The 26,280-nt window shown below is 40.7% G+C and overlaps 2 protein-coding genes across 5 annotated transcripts; both read right to left on the bottom strand.

The window, feature by feature from the left end:
• Positions 1–1,843: 1,843 nt before the first annotated feature.
• Positions 1,844–19,756, bottom strand: znf652 (zinc finger protein 652). Of its 4 annotated transcripts, none has more exons than XM_058653643.1 (6): positions 19,657–19,756; positions 13,022–14,553; positions 10,978–11,125; positions 10,143–10,258; positions 8,165–8,309; positions 1,844–5,760 (listed from the first exon to the last, which is right to left on the bottom strand). In XM_058653643.1, the coding sequence occupies exons 2-6, from the start codon at positions 14,048–14,050 to the stop codon at positions 5,129–5,131; spliced, it is 2,070 nt and encodes a 689-aa protein (XP_058509626.1). In that variant the 5' UTR covers positions 14,051–14,553; positions 19,657–19,756; the 3' UTR covers positions 1,844–5,128. The 4 variants fall into 4 exon arrangements, with proteins under 4 accessions (XP_058509626.1, XP_058509625.1, XP_058509628.1 ...); XM_058653642.1 differs by having other exon boundaries at positions 19,465–19,738; XM_058653645.1 differs by lacking the exon at positions 19,657–19,756 and adding an exon at positions 19,335–19,385.
• A 1,571-nt stretch (positions 19,757–21,327) lies between these two features.
• phb (prohibitin) lies at positions 21,328–25,399 on the bottom strand. The gene is made up of 7 exons (XM_058652493.1): positions 25,260–25,399; positions 24,644–24,737; positions 23,204–23,365; positions 22,780–22,922; positions 22,560–22,676; positions 22,370–22,465; positions 21,328–22,255 (listed from the first exon to the last, which is right to left on the bottom strand). Exons 2-7 carry the CDS (start codon positions 24,726–24,728, stop codon positions 22,043–22,045), a joined length of 816 nt encoding a protein of 271 aa, XP_058508476.1. The 5' UTR covers positions 24,729–24,737; positions 25,260–25,399; the 3' UTR covers positions 21,328–22,042.
• Between the last annotated feature and the right edge of the window lie 881 nt (positions 25,400–26,280).

Genomic DNA, 26,280 nt, shown 5'->3' with positions numbered 1-26,280 from the left:
TGCTCCCCAAATATCAAGTTTAATTTTGACATGTCGACTTTAAACTGTACATTTTTTGCGTCACGCGTGGCCTTAATACTCGTCATACTTTTTTTGTTGTTGTATGTTTTCAGTCATACTCCAACCTGTCTGCAGCTGTTTCACATTACCAACACACCGCTGTCTTCATCTGCCTCAGCATGAAGCTAATCACTTCCTGTGTGCAGCGCCCAAATTCACTAAGCGGCATGAGGTCTGAACGCAACTGAACGAGTCGTGAGAAGCTGACGAGGCTTAATCAGCAACGCGTGAACGCATTTGACTTTTTTTTTTATTGTAATGGAGGGGTTTTTGTATGTAAAAATGAGGCATGTTATATTTTTATTATGATAATCACAGCATGGGAGTTTATGTTGGTTGATTGTTTTTCCACAAGACAAGACACAAGTGGTCACAAGCTTCCTCTGGAGGTACTTGGAGGAAAATGACTGTTTTACTGTATTTACCAGGGTATGTCATCGGAGTGGAGCTGATGAATTCTGACCAGAGTGCGTAGAAAATATAGTTATATAAGAGTCATATTATCTCTTGCTCCATCTTAATCTAATTTCACTATACCAGTGTGTGAAGTATATTTGAGGAAGAGGAGGATGATGAGAAAGCAAATTAACTTTTAGGGAATAAATCTGCCTCCTGTGAAAAGTCCGGAGCGGACTTTGCTCATCCTATTATTTATTATTTCATCCTCGTATTTTAACGTTGGTGATAATAGTGTTACTTCGAGAGCTCAATATTTTCTCAGGTGGCTCTTGGTATGAAAAGTTTGAGAACCACCAGCAGGATAAAATCTTGTGTGTCCATTGCGATTAAAGAACCACAAGAGCAAACTTTGAGGGCAGCAATCACGTGACTGAAGACACGACTGAAGCCTCATCTCCTTATCTACCTGCTGACAGACATGCCCGCCCCCCCCCCACTCCTCTACACCGCAAGGCATAATGACTAACAGCTGGGGTGGCTGACGATACTTTTAAACCCAAATGGGAATGGAGATGTACCAACGCTGTTATTATCTTCTCTGCTCATGAAGTGAGCTTTGGTACCTGACCACCCACTCACCATCAGTGAATCACTCGCACTTTTCTCTGCACACACGGCCTTCTAGGACTATGTGACTCATTGATGCACCATCTAAAAACTACCTGAGCGCACAGTAGGTATTTTAGCAAGGAAACTAAAAACACTGTACATGTTGAGTTGAGGAATTAGAAATCAATTATTTCTTCCTTTCTGAAGTGGTCACCACATCTGCCAACATCTATCCCTTGTGTCCTCCTCTGTTACACCAACTGTCCTCATGTCCTCCTTCTGGACATCCATGATCCTACTGTTTATGAAGCCTTCTCTGATTTTAAAGATACAGTCGAAGCAGATCCAGATCACCCGAGGTCACCGCCTGTGGTGACAGAAAAACCGACCGCAAGGATCTTGCATGTCATTCTGCTTTAAAAACAAAACCTTGCCAAATCAATGTTTTTGCACGTGAACATTAAAAGAAGAGGAAGTGGTCATAAATAAGAGGACCTCGACTTGCCCTGTCAAAACAAAGCAAAACAAAACAAAGGACGGTTGTTGAACCTTCAACGTCGTGTGCAGCGAGAAGTCACTGTTGGTCAGAATCGAACCAATGAGTGAAAAGCAATTCATTCATGTGCAGTAGCACAAGCCCGTTGAAATATAAAGCTTTATAGTCAACTGTAACATTAACGTTACCTGAACCTGTCAACTTATCCAGCTCCAGGTTTTCTGTTTTCAGTGAAGATAACACATGCACAGAGACACACAAATGTGACAAATGTGATAATCATGGCTACTTGTCTTTACTTCTCAAAGTTAGCAGTCAGTTAAATGTATATTATCAAAAAAGGCCCAACTTTTCCCCCCCACTTCTCCTCAATTCTCCAGGTAACATACAAAAAAAGACAAACCAGGACATTATAAAGCTGCACATTTTGTACCAGATACAATAATAAAATACGCAATGCTACATTAAGTGGTTAAAAATACAAAGGGGAAAAAAGTATATTGATTTTTTTTTTAAAACATCTTTAAAGAATATACAATGTTATTTTATCTTAACTAGCCAAGAATTTTAGTAGAAAGTGCATTCTATATAACAAAGAAAGGAGGAGAAGAATCAAACTGAAATGCAAAATGAAATACGTCGAGACTCCATGAAACTAAACACAAGAATAATGTGTTTCAGGTGAACTAAATTGGAAGTGCTCGTGTGAAGTAGCCAAAGCAGGAGGAACATTGCTTTCACTTTGAGGGAAGGTCCATATTAGAGGAATTTCTTTTCCTACAAAATAGAAAATTCAATTTAAGGTTCTTACAAAAAAAGGCAATGTCCTGACTTTACTGCTATGGTCCCTTCCACAGAAGCTGCCTCTGCCATGGATTCTCCTCCTTTCCTTGCCTAAAAACATCCACTCAAAGTAATCACCTCCACCCTTTCCCTTGCAGCCACAACTGCACTCTGCTCCACAATGCATTGTCAGTCCCTCCCTTCCCTGCGCCTCACCCACGCAGCAGTAAAGTGCAGAGAATACACACAAATGAAAAGGCTCAAAAAAAAAAAAAAAGGACAAAGATTCATACTGCAACACGCTGAAGCACTGCAGTGAAACTAAAGGGACAGCATGAGAAGCGATATTAAGACCCACAGAAATGGCAGGATAATTGCAGGTCTCAACAAAGGGGGACACCCTTTCCTACTGAGCTTAACCACTTGAGACTGAATACCTTTATAGAGTGGTGGAAGGATCTTAAATTTACTGCTATTGTCTATGTCATGTATCCCCCAAAATACACATATTGGGGCACTGTAAAAGCAGCTTTTGGTAGAAGAGCACTGGGAACGACCAGACTGGTAGAGACTAACATGCATTCAGGAATACACACGCGCGCACACACGCACACGCACACACACACACACACACACACACACACACACACACACTCAACACACTGTCCGACTGGGTGACAGAGTAGCAACCAAGCGGCCTAAATTCATGCCCAATATTTCTGCTTCTTTAAAAACAAATAACATTCACGTCGTTGGCTGTTACATTAACACATGTAATTTCTTTGCGCCGACTTGTTCACACATATGTTTTTATATCTATACAAAGACTTCCAAGTGTTCAGAACTGCATGACGACTGCCCATTATCCTGACATTTCCTATTGTGTGCTAAAACAGTATATATATCTACACTACGGAACAATTTGTTAGCTTAAAAGTGAGCAGATCATCAGAGAACATAAAAACGACACAAAAAAAATGACTTGTCGGCCATCATTCTGCGTAGGCAACATTCCAGAGGTTTGAACAGGTTTGCCTGCGTGGCAATGACAGGCATGTCAGTATGATGAAAGTCAATACAAACCGTTAATATTAAAATGCCTCACACCAAACCGTGGAATATAGGCTGAGAGGAATATGCATAATTGTCTGTTAAGACCTGTGTTGAAAAAAAGGTCCCTGGTGTGTGTGTGTATACCGTGTGTATGTGTCACATGACCTTTAACATGGTAACCCGTATCATTTTGTCAGCAGCGAAGGGAGGTGGGGTTAAGTCCTGATGGGGCCGTGTGTCTTGGCCCCTCACAGTGGCAGTACTTGACAGTCACCTGTTATCTAAAAGCATCTGTTGACCAACAGCACTGAAAACTGAGGTTGCACTGATCACAGTAAGTAAATCAGTGACCATACGGTCTCTGTCTTTAGGGTGTGCTTGAGTTAAGTGTGAGGCTGCGTGCGTGTGTGTGTGTGTGCGCCGAGGGCATGTCCTGCATAAAATGACTTTCTTGTTCACAAAATATCGTAGTCAAAACCTCAGATCCAATGTAAAAAAGAAAACCTGGCAAGACATGATGTATATGACACAATACATTGTTAATGTGTAAAATCACACTTCTGAAAATCAAATGGAAAAGCAAAGTTAAGAAATATTTTTACGTACTGGAATGGAAAGCACCATTTAGCCATGATGTGAATCGTAGACTATGTCTGGATTCAACTTAACCATTTACAAAACATTTTAATGTCCGTTTCAAACAAACCTCCCCTCCCCTCCGCCCCCATCACTGTAACCTATGGCACTGCATCTTGCACTACTTCTGTTGACCCCACAGAGAAAGTCTCAGCCTTGGCCAGAGAACAGTTGTTTTCAGACAGGAACTCCAGATAATGTCCAAAGATTTGGGTCAGAACTTTCTCCAGGGTTTGGCGTTCACGTATGATGAACACAGCACGACATTATCTGGTGAGAGGCATTCACAGCAGCAGGAGGATCAAAGGAGGATCCAAACGCAGGTGTGGCACCTGGCTCGAGCATGCCGATAATCACCTATTCACTCGTGTGGATTCTCCTGAGTTCCTCCTGCTGTGTTTTCACATGAGCTCATTCAGATATTAACCAAAGATTATACACAGGAGCTGGAAGGAGAATCTCCGGGTTGACATGTGCGCCGGACATTTGCCTTTACACGTACAGCTGCTCTACACAATTTCTGGAGAATCTCTGGAGCTCAGTTTTTGTCTGAAAGCAGCCAGAGGTTCAGTTAAAACCGGTTACAACATTAACTGAATATCTGATGCCTGTAGGTCTGCAGAACAAGTTGTGGAACAGGTTGAGTATTGCTGTGGTAGAATCTGCACAGAAAGCCTCTGTGCAAACTTAAGTCAACTTGACTTAAAGATCAAAGTTCAATGACACTTGATCTTGATGATCCATGAAGCCCAGGTAATACATACAGTGACCTCCATCAGCAGCTTATGATGACAAGGAGATACTTGATACTCAAAGTATAGACAGAGAGCTCACAAATAAATGGTTTTGTGTAGATTTCCTCTGAGAACACTGGAGGAAAAAACAGGTGGTAAAGTCTGTGTCAGTTGATCAGGGTTCTGAAGTAAGGGTCTTTCTTAAATAATGTGTGAACTAAGGCTGCATCAGTCTAAACCTTTCACACCTATGCTGATGTGTTTTAGCTTCACTTATTGGAACCTGTTTTGAGAGGAATATCCTTGTATTACAGGTCTTGCAACTGAGGCAGGACTATGAACAAGAACAAGGTGCAGTTCAGTGGTGCTGTGGGGCTCCAGGACCCTTGTCAGAGTGGGCCATGTGGTGCAGGTAGCTGCTGTCTTCATGCCCACAGTGGTTGAGGGGCTCACTCTTGAAAAGGGCAGGAGGCGGGGGAAGGTGGGAGACTGGGGGCACAGGCAGGTGATGATGGGTGTGCGGTGAGGCATGTTGGGGTGTGTTAGAGAGATGTTGTTCGGTTGTTGGGGGGTGAGGGTGAGGGTGATGGTGCGGAGGGCTCGAGTGGAGCTGCACATGGGAGAATGTGTGTCCTACCGGGCCTCGAGGAGGCATGGGCCCCCCTGTTGGACTGAGGCCCAGGGGAGCAGAGGTGTTGGCTGGGTTGGCAGCTGAGGGTCCGGGTCCAGAGGAAGAGGATGAGGAAGAGGAGAAGGTGTTGGTAAAAATGCGGACAGGCACAGGTGGGCCGCTGGTCTGCAGGACCACAGGGCTGGTGACCCGGAAACACTTCTCTTTGTGCGCTTTAAGCATATTGGAGAAGCGGAAGCGCTGGCCGCACACCTCGCAGGGATAGGGCTTCTCTCCTGTGTGAGTGCGACGGTGGCGCTTCATGTTGGGTCGACTGGTGAAGCTCTTTCCACAGATCTCACAAATGAAAGGCTTCTCTCCTACACAGATTTAGAAAATAGGAGAGCAGTGTGTGAAAGGGAGACAATGAATCGATGAACAATAAAAGATTACAGCTATACAGATAATATAATATCAAGCTTCCAAGTCAGATCCTTTGCTGTCAAATGAGATTGTTTCAAAATCTAAAATAATCAACTGCTGACAAAGTTAACTTTTCTCTCTCCATTTTTAAACATTTCTCTCTATAGACAGCAGCAGCTCTCTTATAAAAATGCAAATAAGATGCAATCTTAAATAGAGGGTCTTTGCCGTCAACCCACCCACTCCACAGGAAGCTATTACCATTCACACATTGAGAAGAGGAGATGTGAAAATGAACAACAGGAGCTCTGGTGAAATGCTGCTCTCATTAACCTCCCTCCATGAAGCCACTGAATGTGCCTGCTACCACCCACACAGCCGTCTATTAACAGGCTGCTGAAGGACTTTCCGAGTGCCTTATACTGGTATGTTATGTGTGAAGCTTCTTCAGTCCAACTGAATATCAAAAGGCAAAAGCTGATGTGCTGAAGTCTTCAGCTGCCTAAAGCACCGTCGGTCCTCGTCAGCTCTAAAGCCAATTTATAGTACCACGCTGAATTGCCGTTGCTGTCCATCGATGAGAGAGCTCAATGATCAGCTATTTAGCTCCAACCAATCAGAGGACAAGAAAGCAAATGACAACAATGGCAGACATGCACACAGAAAGGGCTCATTTATACAAACCTCATTTCATTTGAATATGCCGAGAAGAAGACTGAGACTGTGTGATGGCCGAGTGACAAGATAAACAAACGCTGCACTTTACATGAGTCAACTTTGAATAAGTCTCCAATTTTTCAAATTCAATGATGAATACAGGCTATGGCCACTTGCTGCTAAGGGAAGTAAATTCCTATCATGTAGACAAAGAATCCATGTGCTGGTTGCTAGTCGGCTGCAGTTGATGCAGTGTGTGTGAGTGCAACTCCCCCATTCCCCCACATGCCAGTTGAGGCAGCATCATCGTGGTTGGTCGATCTTTGCCTTCGACCAACCATCAGGGCAGTGTGTCATGGGCCTCACATTCACTGCCAAGAATCCACAGAAATCTGCGTGCAGTTGAACCAAACTTTGGGTGTCTAACATGTGTGCTGCCTATTACAGGGCTATGACTGGGTGTGTCTCCTCCTGCTGGAGACTAAATTTCAAATGGGAGGGAGAGGAGAGGGTAGCGTAATTACACATCACAAATAGAACCACGGGGGCCAATAGAGTGCAGTGTGTCCACCCACGACAGGCACGGCTTGAGAAAACCAGCAACAGGACGCACAGGCTTCACTGCTCACTGTTTGGTCTTAGAAATAGAAACGCAACAGGGACAGAAAATCAGAGGGATGTAAAACACCATGTGTCTGGGTAGTCATTACAAGCCGCAGTATACTGTATACAAGGCCATTCTTTGATGTGAAAGATCCCTCTCATTATAGAAACTGGGCAAAGTCTTTTTGCTCTTACCACTATAATGTTCTTCTTGGCAACGTCCTGTGTCTTTCCTTTTTTAGGGAGAACATGGAGACGAGATGGCTGACATGAATATAGTTGTTTGGAAGTTTCCATCTCTAAACATCTTAGAATTTCAGACCATTTTATTTAGCTCTGAGCAGATGGAATGAAATGAATGAACACAATCGAGGAACTTCATTAGATTAGTAGGAAATCTTCCTTTTACGGCAATTTACTTTAGTACCCTTATTTCTATTAAAAGAACTGTGGACGTCAAACAAAGCAGACTGATTCAGGTCTAAAGTGACTGCTTTGTATGGAGCAAAATGTATGCACACAGAAGGGCAATTGTGCTGTCAAGTGTAATTTACTGTTACACTAGTGTTTCCTTTAAATAGAAGATTACAAAGATGGAAGAGTGAAAATACCATTAAGGCAAGACTCTCTTTAGCTTCTTTTCAACCTCACTTCGTGCAAAACATTTTTTTTGTCCAAATCCCCCTCAGACAAGCTGCATATCTATCAAAGACTAAAAAGAATTCCTTAAGAGTACTGAGATTACCTACTGGTTAACTACTGGTTAGTGAAAACCAGTAGTTGTTTACAATGTGAATTATGTGTGCATATGTATCATGTACAGTATACTCTTCACAGACTCCACCCAGATAGTTCTTGGATTACTAGAAACAAACATTTTTGGAAGCGGAACGTCCTCCAGGCCCAAACTTAAACCAAATGTCTTTTAAATGCCACATTGACAAAGTTTCCAACCTCCAGCAAACATTCCTAGATTTGCATAAAAGCTGAAACTAGGTATTCACTTCTTAAAAATGATGATTTGTGGGGTGGATGAGGTTTGAAAAGAGCCAAAAACAATAATAGACCAAAAACAGACATTCACCTGCGTGCTTTCCTCACCTGTGTGTGTTTTCATGTGCTCGTCAAAATACTGTTTCATGTTGAAGTCTTTGCCACACCACTGGCACATGAACTGCTTGTGTCCGATGTGAATGCTCATGTGGGAGCGCAGTTGGTACTTGTACTGGAACCGCTCGTCACAGTTCTACAGCAGAGAGAACATTCAGAGGCATTTTAAAGGAAAATGTCAGTCAGTTTACGAGCCCGCACAGAAGAACACTTACACATAGCTGCAGACGTACAAGACAAACAAAACTGTCATATATCACACTCTTCTTTGTTTGACAAAGGATTTAAGAGACGTTGTTCCAAGTTAAACATGTTGTTCTAGTTATTTAACAATCATGTGTTCACTGCTGTCCATAGACACATTCCCATGCACATCAGCAGCCAGTCTTGCAGATGGAAGGACTCCAGTCTTGGATACTTGTACACAAAAGGATTGTGGTGATTACTCCTATAAAGTATACTGTTAAAGGTCCACTGTCTAAGACTTAGTGGCATCTAATGGTGAGACTGCAGATTGTAACAAACGACGGACTCTTCCCCTCACCCCCTCAATTTCCCGGGGAACTATGATGGCCTCGCAAACCAGAAAGGATGTAATCCCCCTTTCACTCTTCCTGCTTCTTGGTTTATGCGTCGGGTTTGTGTGGCCAGAGTCTGCAAAGTAAGCATCTGCTTTACAACGCAAAACGCATGCTGTGGCTAGTTTTATCTATTTGGGTTACTATAAAACATGATAACACATGACAATGGCCTTGCTGAAAGCACAAACAAAAGGCTTTTTCTAAGAATGTAAACCAAATGTGAGCCTGCCAAAAAAATAACTCTTCTATTTTTTTTTTTTTTTACACACTGCCTTTTAAATATGTAAATCTCCAGTTTTCTGACTAAATAGAAGTGGAAAAAGCAGGTTCCATAAGGTCCTATAATACGAGGAGAATTGCCTATATATTACATGCACCTTTTAATACACATGTAAAATTACATGTTACAGTGCAGTGACTTCCAACATTCAATTAGACCAGCTCCACCCATACACACATGTTCCATGTGTCCTGTCCATTCAAGTGGTTGGATATTAAAGGGCCTTCGGTGGGAGTAAAACACCCCATCTGTCAAATCCCTAGTCAGGACAGGGTTATGATTATCAACTGCTTCTGTACCGACGACTCTCTGGTGCAAAACAACAAAGCCTAAAAGCCCATTGTGACAAAATGAATCCATGGAACGAGGTATGTCTGATCAGAAACACAGAACACAAAATTGATCTCACACTGACTGCAGGAAACTGGTGAAAACTGCACATGTGCGGTTTGACTTAAGCTTCTCTGGATAACACAGATGTCTCAACAGTCCCTTTGTTACCCTTTGTGCAGGGGTATTATGAGCGGGAGAGCGAATTATACCATGACAGTGAGGAGAAAAGTTCAAGTGTGGAATTTAGGCTACTTATAAAATGCAGTATCTGAGAACCTGAGAACTGATGCTTACATTTCTCTTAGGGCACAGCTAACACACTTTAAAAATAAATACATGTAGAAATAAAATGTGGAAAGTCTAAATCTGGCTTTTAAAGTGGGGGACTTCTATCACATTCTATATTCATATGGAATAGCCCAAGTGCCACAAATGATGCTGTGAACACACAGACATATAATTTGCACTGGAAAAAACTGGCTAAAACCTGTTTTGTCTGTGAGAAGGTTTCTCACTTCATGTCTAAGATGATGTAATTCTGTTCTTTAGTTGTATGAACTCACATAGATATGTTTTTTTCTGTGCTGCAATGCTCCTAGTTCTTGCATATACAGGTGAATGAGACAAAAATGAAGGAATCAAACACACAAGCAGTAACTCCGTATGCAGCCGTGTCGCATTTTGATGATGAGAAATCTGTCTGAACTGGATCTTACACCAGTCTGGAGTCATATGATCACAAGATATCGTGTCTGAACAGTTGTGCTCATCGTACCTCACAACGGAAGGGCTTCTCTCCAGAATGCTGTAGTGAGTGGACTTTTAAAGACATGCTGCGTTTAAAGGACTTCCCACACGTCTCGCAGGTGAATGGCATGTCCTTAGTATGAGCTGGAAAGAGGACAAAGGCACTGAGAAGCGTGAACATACCCGGCAGATTTCAAATACCATAGCTGTATATAAATAAGCACAACCAAAAGCCGTGTTTCCATCATGGTATAGTTTGTTTTTGTACAGTACGGTACTGTTTGGAATGGTAAAGCCCTAAGTCAGGCTTGTATTTCCACTGAAAACAGTACCTTTACTAGGTAGGCGGGCGGTGCACTGTGCCCGATGGCCGCGTCAGTGAGATACGCAGTGATACGTTTTAATGGTATGCCGACATCGAGCAAGATAACAGACGACAACGTAACGGACAACAGTTTGTGACTGTTTCAACAGGACGTCAAGCTTTGAATGAGAATAGACTGCCGGTATTTCATTCCTCGGGTACCCAAATGAAGGGTAGTGAAAAATGGATAGCTTGGGGTCAGTTATTTTGGTACTAATCCTAATGGAAATGCAAAAAAAAAAAGAGTACCATACCAAACCGTTCCACTCGATGGAAACACGCCAGAAGATAACATATTGAATCAGTCTGTGTTTACCCTTATTCTTAACACGTAGAATATAAAAAAATGACCATAAAAAAGTCTCAAAAAGTGCCAAAGAATACAGTATAAAAATAGATGGTGTTCAGTTATATTGGCCTGTAACCCATGTGGTGGCTCACACTGACAGTGGGTTATTATTAATGTGAGAACTGTGAAAAGAGAAGGACTCCCACTTACCAACCATATGCTTACGCACATGAGCCATTGTGTAGAACTTCTTCTCACAGATTTCACACGAGAATTTCTTTTCTGCATAGCCATGCACAATCTTGATGTGCTCATGCAGTGACCAAAGCTTCTTAAAAGACTTGTTGCAGGAGACACACTGTAGAAAAGACAAAACTATTAAAAACATAGCTTATTACAGCTGCGGAGAATAATGAGCACCAAAAACATGAAGGCCTTAACATGGTTCTCATTTGCTAAAATGATTTCTTTGTACTCCAGCTCCCTCTGCTGGAGGAAATGTGGCATAGATTTAATTTACTCAAATCTACAGAGGATTTTAACACATTAGATGCTGTAAGGGGAATAAATATGGCTTTAATTTAGTCTTTACATTCATTCTAAAAATACCACATAAAATACACTTCAATATCTTTTTTTCTACATCTATAACTGTCCCAAGATGACCACAGGGGGAAAATAGGCATATAGCTAATCATTATTTATATGTAATTATTGATTTTTACCCCCCCATGATTTTGCAACTATTGTTGAGCACGCAGATCAAAAGTAGAAAAAGAAAATAATCGACAAGCCTCATGTGCCGTTGTGTCTGCCAACACGTAATACATTTCCTGTTTGTAGCAGACAAGACAAACTATGATTTACATGCCTTCACAAGCTTTTTCAAGGAAGCTAAATTGAATGTTTCTTACAGAATAGAAAGCAATATACAGATTATACAGATATTCTGTACATATCATACCAGACCCACAGCAGAGAGGCATCCCTGCAAAAACCAATATGTGCAAACAATATGCTAATATGTTAATTTTGTGGACTCATCAGATCAAAGACAGTTCTTCTAATTTGCTTTAGAATCTGCCACATGTGTTCTACAAAGCACTGGCCAACACATCATGTGATTTTTTTTCCCCCCCAACAGTCTCTCTCTCTCTCTCTTTTACTTTCATAATGCACCAGTGAAACTGTTGAGTGCACAATGTTTTCTATCTCCCATGAAGTTCTATCACAGGCTGACAGCTGCCTCAGGCCTGTTACAAGCCTCACTGGTACTTTTATCACTCAGATGTGAAGCTACTGAAGTCGTCCAGTACAAGACACATTTGAACTAAGCCACAATGAGTTCCTATCTGATTAGGATGACACAAGTGCGTTCCGAGACAGTCAAGAATGCAAAAGGTGGTTATTGCTTGAATCGGAGTAGAACGTATGTTAGAAACCGTATGTAAATTGATATTTGGTGTTTCTGTTCAAAAGCATCATCACCACATTTTACTATGACATTATTAACATAAACATACAGTAAAAGTGGTAATAATGTCATATTTGCAAGTCAGGGTGTAAATAGTAATTCATTTTATTTTAATTTATTAATTCACTAGATTTAAATTTAAAATGCACACAAATAGGTAAACCTGCTCGATTCAAATTATTATTTTATGAAAGGATAAGGATAAATATTGTGACAAACACAATAATACCACAAATTTTAAATGCTGTTATTAACAATGAATAACAAGCTTTTATCAGGTTGCATCTCTAGTTAGTTCTAGTGTTGCCTTCTACACACATAAAAAAGGATTAGGTGGCTCTGCATAATCTTCATTAACACATGAACAAACCTGTGTTTTCAGTTTCGACAGGTTGAACAACAATATGAGTGATGCAAATCATACTAAGCAAATCATGGGGTTATATTAATCCTATTCAAAATTTAATACCCTTGAGAGTTGACGTGCCACATGACCTTTTACAGTCTGTTTAGGGAAGTGAAACCATATTGGACCTACTCATGTGCATGAGTTGTTAGCAACATTTAATTCAATCTAACATCAGTTTAATGTATGAAAACACAGAAATGTATTATAAATATCATAAATAAATCATTTGAACAGGACAGACTTGTGTCTAATGTATCTAGACATTGATGTGAGTATGGTAAAGCATGGAAATAAACTCTGTGCCATTCAGACGAGCATTTGTAGGAGTAAAATGTAGAGATGTGGTGTGAGACATGAGCGGTTCAGTTTACCTGGATGTTCTTCTCACAGTCAGTCTGCTGATGCAAGGCCAGCTCACTCTCCAGGACAAACTTTTTGCCACACTTGTCACAAATCTGCATTCGCCTGTGTGTCACATTCATGTGCTTCTCCAAGTACCAGCGTGTGTTGAACACTCGAGGGCACTTCTCACACGCCAACATCTCCCTTTCCTCCACCTCTGCTTTGCCTCCCGCTGCTGTGGTCATGGAACCAGCAGACGATGGCGCTGACCGGGCTGATCTGCGGATGCTCTTTGGCGGGTCCATGTGCTTCCGTCGCCCCCTGGTTGTCATTCCAGAAGTGGCAGTCCTGAGAGACGTTCGGAGGCTTTTCCTGCGTGGCTGGCTGGGAGCAGTGCTACTGGCACACCGACGGGCCCTCTTTGACCTTGTTTTGCGTCTCTCAATATCATCTTCGTCATCATCTTCTTCCTCTTCCTCAGGGCTGTCTTCCTCCTCCTCTTCTTCTTCCTCTTCGTCATCATCGTCTTCATCATCGCTGATAGGTCTTACCAAGTCATCTGGTGTGGTTTTGTTTTCACCTTTGGATACATGAAGAGTCTGGTTGTTCAGGTTAACCTCAACAATGATCTGTTCGCGCTTGTAGCCCTCTTCCTCAACGTCCTCATCCTCAACCTCCTCTTCCTCGTCGTCATCATCGTCCTCCGTGTCTTCAGAGGAGCCATCGTTGCCAGCCTGGGACCCCTGTGTCTCCACCTCCTGTCCTGCTCCTCCCTCTCTGAAATATTGCTGATGTTGCTGTGGAGCCGCATGTTGTGTGGGCAACTGACCAATATTCTGATCCCCAATGGATGCCTTGGCTGCCATTTTATTGTCCACTAACACAGAATAAGGTTTGCCACCAACCTCCCTCTTATAAAGCTTGCCCGTCAGGTCCAGATCTGGGTTAGGGGGGTGAAAATAGGTCTGGGACAGTGGCGCCCTACGTGCTTCTTCCTGTGACATCCCGTCAAGGCTCGGGATGGAAACCTCTTCCTTGAGGGTCTGGCAGGATTTCATAAAGAGGGAGGGGGAATAGAGGGGTTAAACTGGTCACAACAATGGAGATTTACTGCTACGGTGCCTTGTTAGACTACTGTATTCTACAAGGAGAGGCAGGGGATGCCACACCAATCCCCCACCTTCCCTCTGTGAAGGAGACAGGAAGGAGGGGATGAGGTGAGAGAGAGTCAACCTGATTCAAAGAGAGCATCCATGCTGTCCAAGGTAGGGAATGCTGTTGGAAAGACATACACAATCTTCCCAGTTTAATGTCATATGCTTATAAAAAAGAAAATCTGACTGCAAAATCAAAGGCTGATTGTCTTTGATGCTGAACATCTGAAGCCAGCTTCCTACTCAGTAATTATATGAAATGTAAGCAAGAGCCATATCCAGTTCCTCTGATGACTGGTGGTCTACTGGGTGCCAGTGTCTTCAAATTGCAGAGCAGGTAAAGACAAGCTGAATGCCAGACATGAGACTCCGGTGTCATGCTTGAAGAGCCATTTACAGAGCATTACCTGCAACATAAGAAAAGACAGGACATGAGGAGAAATATGTGACATAAGAAAAAAAGGCCTTCTTCCACTATTGGCGCATTTCCACCGGCTCTACTCGCCTCGGCACGGCACGATTAGGTTGCATCTCCACTACAAAAAAGTACCTACTTAACGTGGGCGGAGTCATCATTGCATGGCTGAGTGAAACTGCGGTGACTTCGTTTTATACGCGACACACACACACACACACACACACACACACACACACGAGTGACTAGTGACTAGTGACTTTACCCCAGACTTCTGTAGTTGTTGGAGATTAACCCACGTTTTTAGGATTGTTAAGTAGTTTTAATTTATCTACAATTTGGCACTGTTCAGCTTGATTTCTGTCCACACGTCTCCGGAGTACAGCCTCCTACTCCACAGACTACAGCGGCAGCGGTATGTGATGCCGCTCGCGATCAGCGGCGCTGTCCCTAAATACACCACTCCACTTAAAGACTCCTGTTAAATATAGAGGTTTCCCTGGTAGTTGTTGGAGATTAACCCACGTTTTTAGGATTGTTAAGTAGTTTTAAGTGATCTACAGTTCGGCTCTGTTCAGCTTGATTTCTGTGTGGGACCTCTCTTCCTGTAACGGGACTTTGGCCAGTCAGCGGCCGGCAGTCTGACCAATCATCGCATAGTACCTGCTACTAGCACGCTTGGAACCTCGCCGGAGCAGGTACTAGAAATAGTACCTGGTACCTGGTACCAGGTACTATGCTTGTGGAAACGCTACTTAAACCGTGGCGTGGTGTGGCGAGGCGAGACACGTAGAGCTGGGGGAAATGTGCCATATGTGTCACTTGAATCTGTGAGCTGAAACTATAACCATATTTCCAAGCGTCAAACTGAGCACCACATTTGCCCACACACATTTCAGTGTCATGTGTAGGAGTTGAAACCACAGCCTTTACAAATGAGTGTGATGCTTCAACTTTAAAAACAAGAAGTGTAAATATCTCCAGACCACAAGTGAAACAAGCTCACTATATAATACAGTATAATGCACAGATTTTGCATTCTAAGGCGACATGACATATATTTTCTTAATGTATGTTAATTTAATGTCACATATCATTTTAAGATAAATACCTTTTAATATATGCAAGAGCAAAAAACTTTAAAGGTTGATATATTGTTGTAAGTTGCAAAGACCACTAGGTAAACACTGATATTATAGGTGTTCTGATCATTTAAAAAATCCAAAACAAACTTAATGAGAAACAACTGATTAAACACAATATTGTGTTCCGTTTTAAACAATACTAAAGTGTGCACACCACCCATTGACTGTTATGGAGCATAGTGTAACCACAGCTCAGGAGCCTGTAATGCAGTTACAACCACAGGAAACTGCATTTCAACCTTTCAATTATGCTTAAGCACTGCACAATTCGAAAGCTATCATATCAAAGTTTTTGCAAGTTAAAGATGAATACAACAGCATTAAAAAAACAAATCAATTAATTTTACAGTGGACTTGCTAATATATGGTTGTTTGTTCCTGAGCTTCTGCTATTTTGGGGTGTTCTGGCCTGACAGCTGGATGACCTCAAACAACCTTATACACACCCTGCACACTAACGTGTGCACTCGGGCGGTTTATTCAATAGAAAACCTCCCAAAGTATGAGGTGTAAAACACGTTTCCTTTCTTTGAGACAGCAAGCATCTAATGTTTTATTGCTTTGAACAACTGATGCATCATCGTTTTCAAAAGAACATCAACATAATAAATAGGACAAGTGGGACTTTCACAGTTTAATTACTGCTCACCTGACCCAAGAGAACGACTTTGTTCTAATCTTTAATTTACGACCATGATTAAAATGAAAGCTTTGCAAGAGGTTTACAAAAAGGACTGAGAGTGCACAAGGATGAATGTAGAACTATGAATAAATGACTATTAAACAAGCTCTGTTAAAGATTGCGTCATTTACAAGGTTTTTTTAATTGACAAATTTTCAAAGCAGATTTGTAATTTCAACCATAATTTAAGTTCTGATTCTTAATATATCTTGTGATAAATTTTAACCGATTTTCCTATCATCAATTCATTCCAGTGGACTGGCACATGTACATGTAAACTGTGCCCAATAGTGTTTGATGGGTTTCCAATTAAGTCAAACCAAACACAAGTGAAGAATATTTAATGCAGATTTCAACTATCAAAGCATACAACACACATCTGTCTTCCTGTGTATGCCAACAAACTGATCCTTTCTGAGAAAGCAGCTCGAGAGCATTAAGACCACAGGAGGAGGGTGATCGCTGCACTCACAGCACAACTCAATTCACATGGTTTTCTTGGACTCAAAGTCTGGTAGATTATCCTGCTTCTGGATAAATATAAATTGCATTGCGAAAAGCACACTGCCTGACTTCAGTTGTGATCAGCTGGTTCTATTCTCTTTCAAACTTGTACATGCTTAAAGTAAATGATAATGGCAACCAACTTTGTATTAAACTGTCCTCTCACAAAAGAAATGCTAAATTCACTGTTCCAAACTGTCCAGAAATTCAATATGCACATGCATAAAACACTCAGTCTGTTATGTAACCAAAATAGAGTAAAAGCCTTCCACTCACATGTCGTTATCAATGAGTCATTTCAGAGTTTCACTTATAGTAATACAAAGCGAGGCTTTGATGTGGGGATCGTGTAGAGTGCAAATTCTCAATATCACCAGTAATTATCCGACACAATCACTTCATCAATAAGACTGGCAGGCCTATCCAATCATTGTCACTGTAGTAGATTACTTTAAAACAACAAATCACATTAAAACAGAAATCAAAAGTTTATTAAACAATAAACAATTTAAAACCTTGCTTATCTGTGCTTCAGAGACATGAGAAGAACCTAAAACTCATTTCATTCAGGAAAGCCACAAAATCTCGTATTCTACTTTGGCTTATGGTTTGAATGACACAGGACGGAAGCCTCACGGCACTAAACATATAAACGTATTTGCCAAAGCCTGGCAGGGCTGTGACAGTAAAGCAGACGAGACATCTTAAGCAGCCAAAAATATGTCAAGTTTATTTCTTATTATGCAGCAGTGCTCTTCAAATTCATGCCTGTTTTTCAAGCTGAGACTATAATGAGCTTTCCCTTTTGCAGCTCGTAGCAGACGGTGTGAGGGTTCACATTCCTTACTCTGTCCCAACTCATAAGACTTTAACCAGTACGCTGTGCGGTGCGGAGCACTGCAGGGGTGCTCAGTGCCCCTGTGGACATTTGGTCTTTAAACCCATAAGCAGGTCATAGAGCAGTGACCATTGTTTTTGGTCTGAGGTATCACAGAAGAGGACCATCTTGAGCTCTACCATCCAATGTCACTTGCATCGTTTGCTGCTGTTTACTACTATATTGTATTGTTCTGAAGAGGAAACTTAACATGGAAATGTTGAAAATGCATCTTCTCCATAAAGACTTATTCAGCATGCACAACAACACTGAAACAACAATGACACAAACTAGGCATGGCCCACCATGATTATCTTGACCAAAATCAATTGCAATTCACGATATTATAGCAATGACTGAAAAAAAGCTTTAGCATTGTTTTTTTCTTGCTGTTTTTTAAAAACATAAACAACATCAAGATCAAAATAAAGATGCAGCTCCCCCATTAAAAAAAAATCACAAGGACTGTATGTTAGGGAGTTAGAAATATACGTGTTTATCTATGTTTATCTCACAATTCACACTTATCATGATAATAGAAATTCACCACAATTAACGTATTGTCCCAGAAGAACCTAGAACCTAACTGTTTGCCACTGCGTTTAAATAAAAAATAAAATCATCAACACTCCTGCACCTCAACCATAACTGCAAGTTTCTTTCCATTTCTTTCGCCTCTCTATTTAAATGTTTTTAATTGTTTTTTATATCTTTAATGTGGCTGCTGCTGTATTTCTCTTGTTATTTTTATTGTAAAGCACTGTGATATGCCTTGTTGTTTAAATGTGCTATATAAATAAACTTGCCCTGCTTTACTTCTCCTGGGGGGTTAAACAGCGCGAAAGCAACACTACCCATGCATTTTGGAAGAGAAGCCAGATAGAATAACGCAGCTACCTTCTGTGTTTATAGTGCTACATCTTTTACAACACAATCTTATTCAGCTACACGATTTACAGCTGACATTAGAGTGCGTTTCAGGCAAAGGAAGCAATACTAAAAACAGCAGGAATACTGAGCAGGCCCGGCCAACTTAGGCTACTTAGCTAGCTAGCAATATTCCATAGATACTAACCTGCATACACATCACAAGCTAACTTGGCTACATTAGCCCAAGGTGCAGCCATAAATGAGGTTACGCAGCATGAATAACAACAATATTACATTGCACAAGCTACACCAGCAGAAGACTGGCATTTGTTGACATGCATGAGCTCACAACACACAAGAGGACGTTCACTTTGTTTAACCCAAACCGCCCCGATAGACGCTAGTTAGCTCAAAGCTAACATAAACGTCGGGTATTTAGCATCAACGTTACACTTCATTTTGACAGTGCACCTTCGCGGGGAAGTGTGACAGTTACTGGAGCCCCACGAAAGGCAAGGAAAAGCCGCCGATGTCATACTCTGTTAGCTACGTACCTCATGTTTTGATGTGCAGGAGGAAAAAAACGCGGCGCTTTTCTGAGAAAAACACAGCTGTGAAGGTTTGTCTGACAAACCCACTCAACTCGACACTGTCACAAAGTCACTGCTAGCTCCGCTCACCGACATTTCCCTCACCGTAGCTTCTGCTGCCGGCTCCCGGCGACCCGTGTGTGGCTTTGTCCAGCTACTGCCATGATTGTCACACGCGCAAAAGCTTAGATTTAAGTTAAACAGCACCGTTTACTTGTCGGTTTTTCTTGCTTACCTCCGTCAAGCGCGACCTCTCTTGCGCTCGTGCAATCAGAGTTGCACAGATTCGGGTTTTGCACGCGCACTTTTCTCGCTCACCCTCCCTCTACATTGGCGGATGTGTACTTAGAGGTGCCAGTGGTCTTTTTTTTGATGTTTCGAATGTGGGACAGGATGTGTTGATGTGCGTTATGGGCTGCGGAGGTACCTGCGCCGGTGCGTCCTCCTCAGCCCCGCTACGTGGCCCGGCCAAGCTCTCGCGCGCACCACTGCCGCCGTCCCGCGCTCATCCCAGGCATTCAGGCCGCTGTCTGGTCAGGCGCGCGCCCGCGTGTCTGGGTCTGTCCTCCGAGCCAGACAGGGCACAGTGCGCGCGCACGCTGGTCTGAAATCACTGATTGATTAAATAATAATGAGTAGACTCTGAGGACGATTTATCCCCTTAAAAGAACACTATGCAAGTTTAATGAACCTGCTCCATTTTCACAACACACCTCCACTCTCTATTATGGTGTTTTTGTAATAATTACAATGATTATGACAATTTCAATGTGTAATTCACTTTTAAAAAAACACTTAAAAACAGTAATAAACAAGTAATAAAAGCAATACATAAGTACACAACATCAAATGTGTACACATATACACACATAAATCACACAAATACAAGTTCATTAATTTTATTTGTGACCATTTTTATCGATTCACTCCTTTATTACTCACTTATTCATTGTCTACCACTTTATCTTCCAATCAGACCTTCATTATATTTCTAATCTGCTTCACAGATTTTTCTTTCTTCATCAATTTTTTTCCACAATTCTGCCATATTTCTTCATTTAAAATTTGTATTGTTATATGGAATTATGGACTTATTTTAGTGTATCATGTTGATTCTTCTCTGTTAATAAATATAGTATCATTGTTGCCTAGAATAGCTAAAGGCAAATGGGGATCATAAAAAACTAATAAAACCAAACACAATTACACAGAAGTGAGAAAACACCATCATAAGTCTTAGCAGGGATAACTCAAGGGAAAAATAATAAAATAATGGTCATGATAAAATATTAAATAAATGTAGTTATAAGCAAACTGAAGGTGGTACAAATTCACCTTTATATTTATATTTTTCCACAACTATTTAATTGGGTTTACAGTTGACAAATTACTCAGACATTAAAGCTCATCATTCCACATCAATTTTTAAACAAACATGGCCCAGCTTTATTTAAACCTGGGCAGTTTTATTCAAAGCTGGAATGCCCTTTGGTGGGAAACCACCCATGGGCCTTAATTTGACTTGAAGTACTTTTTGAATAAGCATCTTTCAGTTGAGTATATGACATAAAATGTCAGGCAAAATTTGAATTTAGTACTGCAAGACTTCAACTACTTATTTCTATCAACACATTATGAAGACATTATTACATCTGTTTCAGACTTAAATGATTGCTTGTGGATGAGTACTTTAAATCCAAGTTTACATAATCCATATAGTGTTTTGTTACACTACATAACTTCATTTTATCTTGAATTATATTTAATATCATTGACGCTTCACCTCCAACTGTTGATTTTTGTATAGATACTATACCAATACTAAAACCTACTCGTGCCAGATGAACGTCTTTTTTATTATAGACTTACTTTATTGGAAGCAATTACAAAACAGAGCAGAGCAATGTAACAAAAGACTTCCATCAGATGAACGTCTTTTGAAATGATATGGACCAGTAGTGAGGGGAGCAATGATAAATGATGCATGTCTGCTTCTCCTTTTTAATTGAAAATTAGTAATAAAGCACCCTCAAGTGGTGACACTTATGATCACACCCTACAACCGAAGGTCTTGCCTCAAACAAACATGACGACTGGGTAGAAAGACAATTTTATTAAGCCGAGCCATTTGTGAAACTTGGGGCTACCGTCTCCACATGAAACTAAAGACAGTGACAATAGTCGAGAATGAATGATCATTATCTACTTTCCAACAGGCACATTCCAGATGGACATGACAATATCATTAATAAAGCTGTAATTTGCAGATATATTTTTCAATCATCTCAATCCATATAGCCAGAAACAGAACAGAACTCGAATGAATACATCCTCAGAGGTCAGTTTAAAGTGGGAATTCAAAGCACAGCCTTTCAGAACAGATTTGAATATAGTTGGAACTATTTGATAAAACATTCCAGCACATTAACTTGGTAATTAATCACTTTTAACTTTAAGTGAAAAACAATTGCTTTCCACATATTAAGTGCTGTGTATCTGAAACAATGAAGTAAAGACAAATATTAGCAGAATTTACTGCATTGTCAATTCTCAAAACAAAGCACTATATATACGTATGTTGGTTAACACAGAGGGAACAAATAGCCAATTTCCATTTCCTTACACGTGGGTGGACTTCAAAAATGGTCCCCTCACTGTCTCCACCTTGCCGCAAGCGGCAGGGCCCAGTTCAGAATTGGTTAGAAAACAAGTGGGAGAAATGTGTGTTAAGTTGGGAGAATCCTTTATTGAATCCTCCAACCACGAAACAGGTGGAGACAGCAACAGTGGGGAGAACATGTGGCAAGATTTTATCACTGTGGTAACTGGAGCAGTGTGCCCTGTCCTGAGGGTAGGTAGGTGATGTTGCGGGAGCGGGAGAGCTGGAATGCAATATCTTCAGCCGCCTCCAGTTTTCGTAGCTCTACCAGACCATCACCAGCCTCCATTAGGGAGTTGGCGATGAGCAAGGCTGCTTGAGAATCACCTTCTGCTGAGATGATGGCAGCCTGCTTCTGTTGCTCTGCCTAAAAGGACAAACAAATAAAGCTAATTCAACTGTTCATTCTTTCCCCCAAATACAGACTGATCAAAGTCTTAAATAGACTTAAAAGTAGGGATCTGGGTGTTACAAACAATACCTTTTCTACAATAAAACGAGCCCTCTCGGCCTCCTGCTGAGCCACCTGCTTCATCTCAACAGCTTCTGTAAACTCCTTGCCAAAGGTCAAGTGTGTCTGAAAGAACACATGACAAATATTTCCTCCAGTTAAAAACCAAAACAAAGATATAAAGTGAACACTGTCACCAAAGTTGCCTGCCTCTTCTTACCAGTGAAACGTCATCCAAGATGAGGCCAAAGGTGGAGGCTCTTTCTGTAAGGTCCTCACTGACCTGCCGAGACACAAGCTCTCTCTGGGTGATGAGTTCACCAGCGTCAAACCGAGCCTATGAAAAAGAGACACATGGTCGTTTTCATGTCAGTTTAATCAGCTCATTCTCTAAAATCCTAACATGTTTCTCTGCAAGTCTCTTTTAGACCAACACTCACCACTACAGCCTTCAAGACCTCTGTGGTGATGGATGGTAGCACCCTCTCGTCATAGTCCTCACCGATACTGGTGAAGATTCGTGGAAGCTGATTGGTCACCGGCCGGAAGAGGATACGTAGTGTGATGTTTACATTCTGCAGATCTGTGGAATTAACGGTTCAGAGTTAACTCACACTGTGCACATTAGCCTAAAATGTTTATCCTTAAATTAATAAATTGTTCATAGAATGTAGAAGGTTTAAATCATTTTCAAACCATTTGTAAACAGAACTCTTATATTGGGATACAATTAAATGGCAAGATATCAAAAAAGCCAGTTATATTGACACGAAAACACATACAGAAGTGATTTTAAGCATCAATGTAGATTTAGCAGGATCAAAAAGACATAAAAAGCATCACTTAAGTAGTTCATTGGTGTACCTTTACTGCCAGTGATGACAGGCACATTGCGTGGACGGGAACGACAATCAAAGACGATTGGCTTCTGAACCCAGGGAATAAGGAAATGGGTTCCTTCACCAACAACGGCTTCCTGCACTCCTCTGAACCTGTCGAATATCACAGCCCGGTGCCCTGCATCCACTGTGGAACAAAAACAGACGATTAATCTCTATGACAATGGGGTTTGTGTATGCAGCATACAGGTTTTTACTGATCTGCAACGGTTATGTTGAGAACTTTTCATGTGAATTATATTCCTGAAACGCTGCCTGCTGTTACAGGGCTGCTGCTAATATATTCATTAATTTTACCAAACCAACCTTAAAAACACTTTAGGCACATGGGAACGCTGAACCTTAAGTTAATAATTTCAGCATCTTTCAGTTCAGAAAGCCATACAAGTCGATTGAGGATTCCATTAACTAGTGGTCAAAGTATTGATCAACTTCATGTTTTGTTGGACTCAATAATTATAAGTCTCTTGACTTAAGTCTCAAGAGCTTGTATGTGTTGACAAAATGTCTACTTAGTTTTAGCAGGAGCAAGATAAATTAACTATAACTATGCTGAAAGAGCAATTTTTAGTGCTGCTAATTTTCCATTTTCACATTTGAGAAATATAACAATTATGTCTTGATCAATTATTCGATCAATGTCAACATTCTGATGAAAAACAGGGCAATAACTAATGAAAACATTCACCATAAATTAATTTTAAAACCAGCTTGCCAGTTGGTCAAACAACTCTCAACATAATCCAAATTTGCTGCATCTTGTTTTGTGTGCCCAACAATCACTTACTTAGATATTCAATAATAATAATAATAATATTTTTTACATACACACATACATACATACACATATATATAAATATATATATATACATATACACACATATATATATATATACACATATATATACACACATATATATATACATATATATACATACACACACATATATATATATATATATGTATATATATATATATATATAGAGAGAGGAATATATGCAAAGTAAAGCAGCTATTCTTTCTGGAATTCTTGCATCAGTGACTGATCAACAAGACGTTTATCTAATACATCAACTTGTGATGCACAATATTATTATTTATTATAACTATCTGCATTGGCAGATATTGGCTTTAAAATGTATCAGCGGACATCGGCTAATACAACAGGCTAATTAGGCTGCTACCTCCTTGACTTCTATGCTAGTGCCCTCTACAACAATTACTTTCTAAGTTAATTTATTTCTACATCTGCTGCAACACAAGAGAAAAGACAACATAACCTCTGCATGTGTCGGTATCTAACCCTGAGGACAAGTTCACAAGCAACAAATTCATACATCTTAGGATTCAGAAGCATTAAGTGCATGTGTGTTCGATCAGCATCAGGTGTCCATCCTGCACTCACCGTTGAAAAGAGCAGAATTTACAACACCTCCACCGACGGCGAGGGCCAGCCCCAACTTCCCAATAGACTCAAACAGCTTAGCCATGACAGCAACCTGAAGCAAAGGAGGAAGAGGAGACGGTCACTTTGAGTGCACTTAATCCAGCATTATTCCTCTCCACTATCAATCATCTAATCGTGCGTTGCGGTGTTTATATAAAGCCAGGATAAAGCCACACTTTCCACTGACAGCTGAAAGGCTGTGGCCTTGGACTGACTGCTGCCAAGGCTGCGGGTGTTAGCTCACTAAGCTAGCATTAGTAAGCCAGCTAGCTGTGAAGTGAGGCAACCTGTGCTAAATTCGCCACGCGTTAGAACACATTTTACAATAAATGACAAAAACCAACAACCGCTTTCAACACGTGAAATACACATTAAAACGAACATTCTAATCGTGTCTGTCGAGTCCGAATAGCACACCGGGTGCGCATGTTAGCTTGTCTCACAGACTCTATTAAATCTACAACGTTGTCCACGAATAACACGTACAACTAGCGTTTCCTGTGTTTTTTCTTAGTTATGGTAGACAAACTTTTGACATTACAAGTAGTTATCCCCACTGCATGTGACTACTAACCTCGGTTTATCTCAGATGTCTGTGACCTCCACCGGACACAACGTAACACACATGAAGTGACTCCTCTTGTGCGCATGGGCACTGGATGAAGCAATGGACCCTCTGATTGGACAAAACATAAGACTCTTCTTCTATGGTGGTTGCAGTTCGAGTCCAATGTAGTGAGGAAGGGGCATTACTGCAACATACTGGTTTGGGAGTATGAGTGGACCCATTCTGTATGTATACTATACTATGATGATCCCACGATTCACAACAAAAGAGGAAGAAAGAAATTATGCAATTAAATTGTTGAATGACATTGTTAAATGGATGTAACTGTCTGTAAGAAAACTTTTTTTTTTACTGAATTTTAAACTACATTGTGAACAATAAAGTCCAAACTAACCTGCTATAGCCTATACCAGGGGTCTACAACCTGTGGCTCTGGATCCACATGTGGCTCTTCAGACCTTCTGCAGTGGTTCCTTGTCCCTTTGAAAAAAAACAAAACGTTTTTTTTTAACTATATTTTTATATATATTTTAATTTCTTCTTTCAAAGTGAACACCTCTTATTTAGAGATCAAGCTGATAAATAAAAGTGTTTTAATATTTTGCAAATTACATCCAATGTCTTACATCAAGTGTGATATTGAAAACCAACCCAAACCCGACAAAACTTGTTCTTATCCACATATTTACTGTATGCCAGGCAGGATTTCTCAAGCACAAACTACATGAAATCCAAATATTGTTTTATTTATTTTAAAGTCACTTTTTTTCACAAAGGTTACTTTTTAATTTCATTAATTTCCACAAACAATAGAAGGACTAGGTTATTATAATTCTGTGTTATAATAGGTTGGCTATAAACAGCAATTACATTTTGTAGTACTAAAATATACAGTATAAATAAACAGTATATAAATATATGAACATCCTCCACATCTGTTAAGAAGATATGGAAGACGATTAGGGCCACATGTGAACATTTTTTGGGAAATATGTCTAAATACTAGGATAAGAATATAAAATATAAC

The sequence above is a fragment of the Solea solea genome, chromosome 16 (genome assembly GCF_958295425.1).
Source record: "Solea solea chromosome 16, fSolSol10.1, whole genome shotgun sequence".
NCBI classification, from domain to species: Eukaryota; Metazoa; Chordata; class Actinopteri; order Pleuronectiformes; family Soleidae; genus Solea; species Solea solea.
The sequence above is the reverse complement of the archived record's forward strand: the minus strand, read 5'-3'. Positions and strand labels throughout refer to the sequence as shown.

Excerpts from the sequence above, each read along its gene's own strand:
- znf652 (XM_058653643.1), bottom strand. The coding sequence starts at position 14,050 with ATGAAATCCTGCCAGACCCTCAAGGAAGAGGTTTCCATCCCGAGCCTT. Across the intron at positions 11,126-13,021 it reads ACTGTGAGAAGAACATCCAG|TGTGTCTCCTGCAACAAGTC; the intron begins GTAAACTGAACC and ends TCTTTTCTACAG. Across the intron at positions 8,310-10,142 it reads AGAAGCCCTTCCGTTGTGAG|AACTGTGACGAGCGGTTCCA; the intron begins GTACGATGAGCA and ends TCTCTGCTGTAG.
- phb (XM_058652493.1), bottom strand. The coding sequence starts at position 24,728 with ATGGCTAAGCTGTTTGAGTCTATTGGGAAGTTGGGGCTGGCCCTCGCC. Across the intron at positions 22,677-22,779 it reads AGGTCTTGAAGGCTGTAGTG|GCTCGGTTTGACGCTGGTGA; the intron begins GTGAGTGTTGGT and ends TCTTTTTCATAG. Across the intron at positions 22,466-22,559 it reads TCTTGGATGACGTTTCACTG|ACACACTTGACCTTTGGCAA; the intron begins GTAAGAAGAGGC and ends GTGTTCTTTCAG.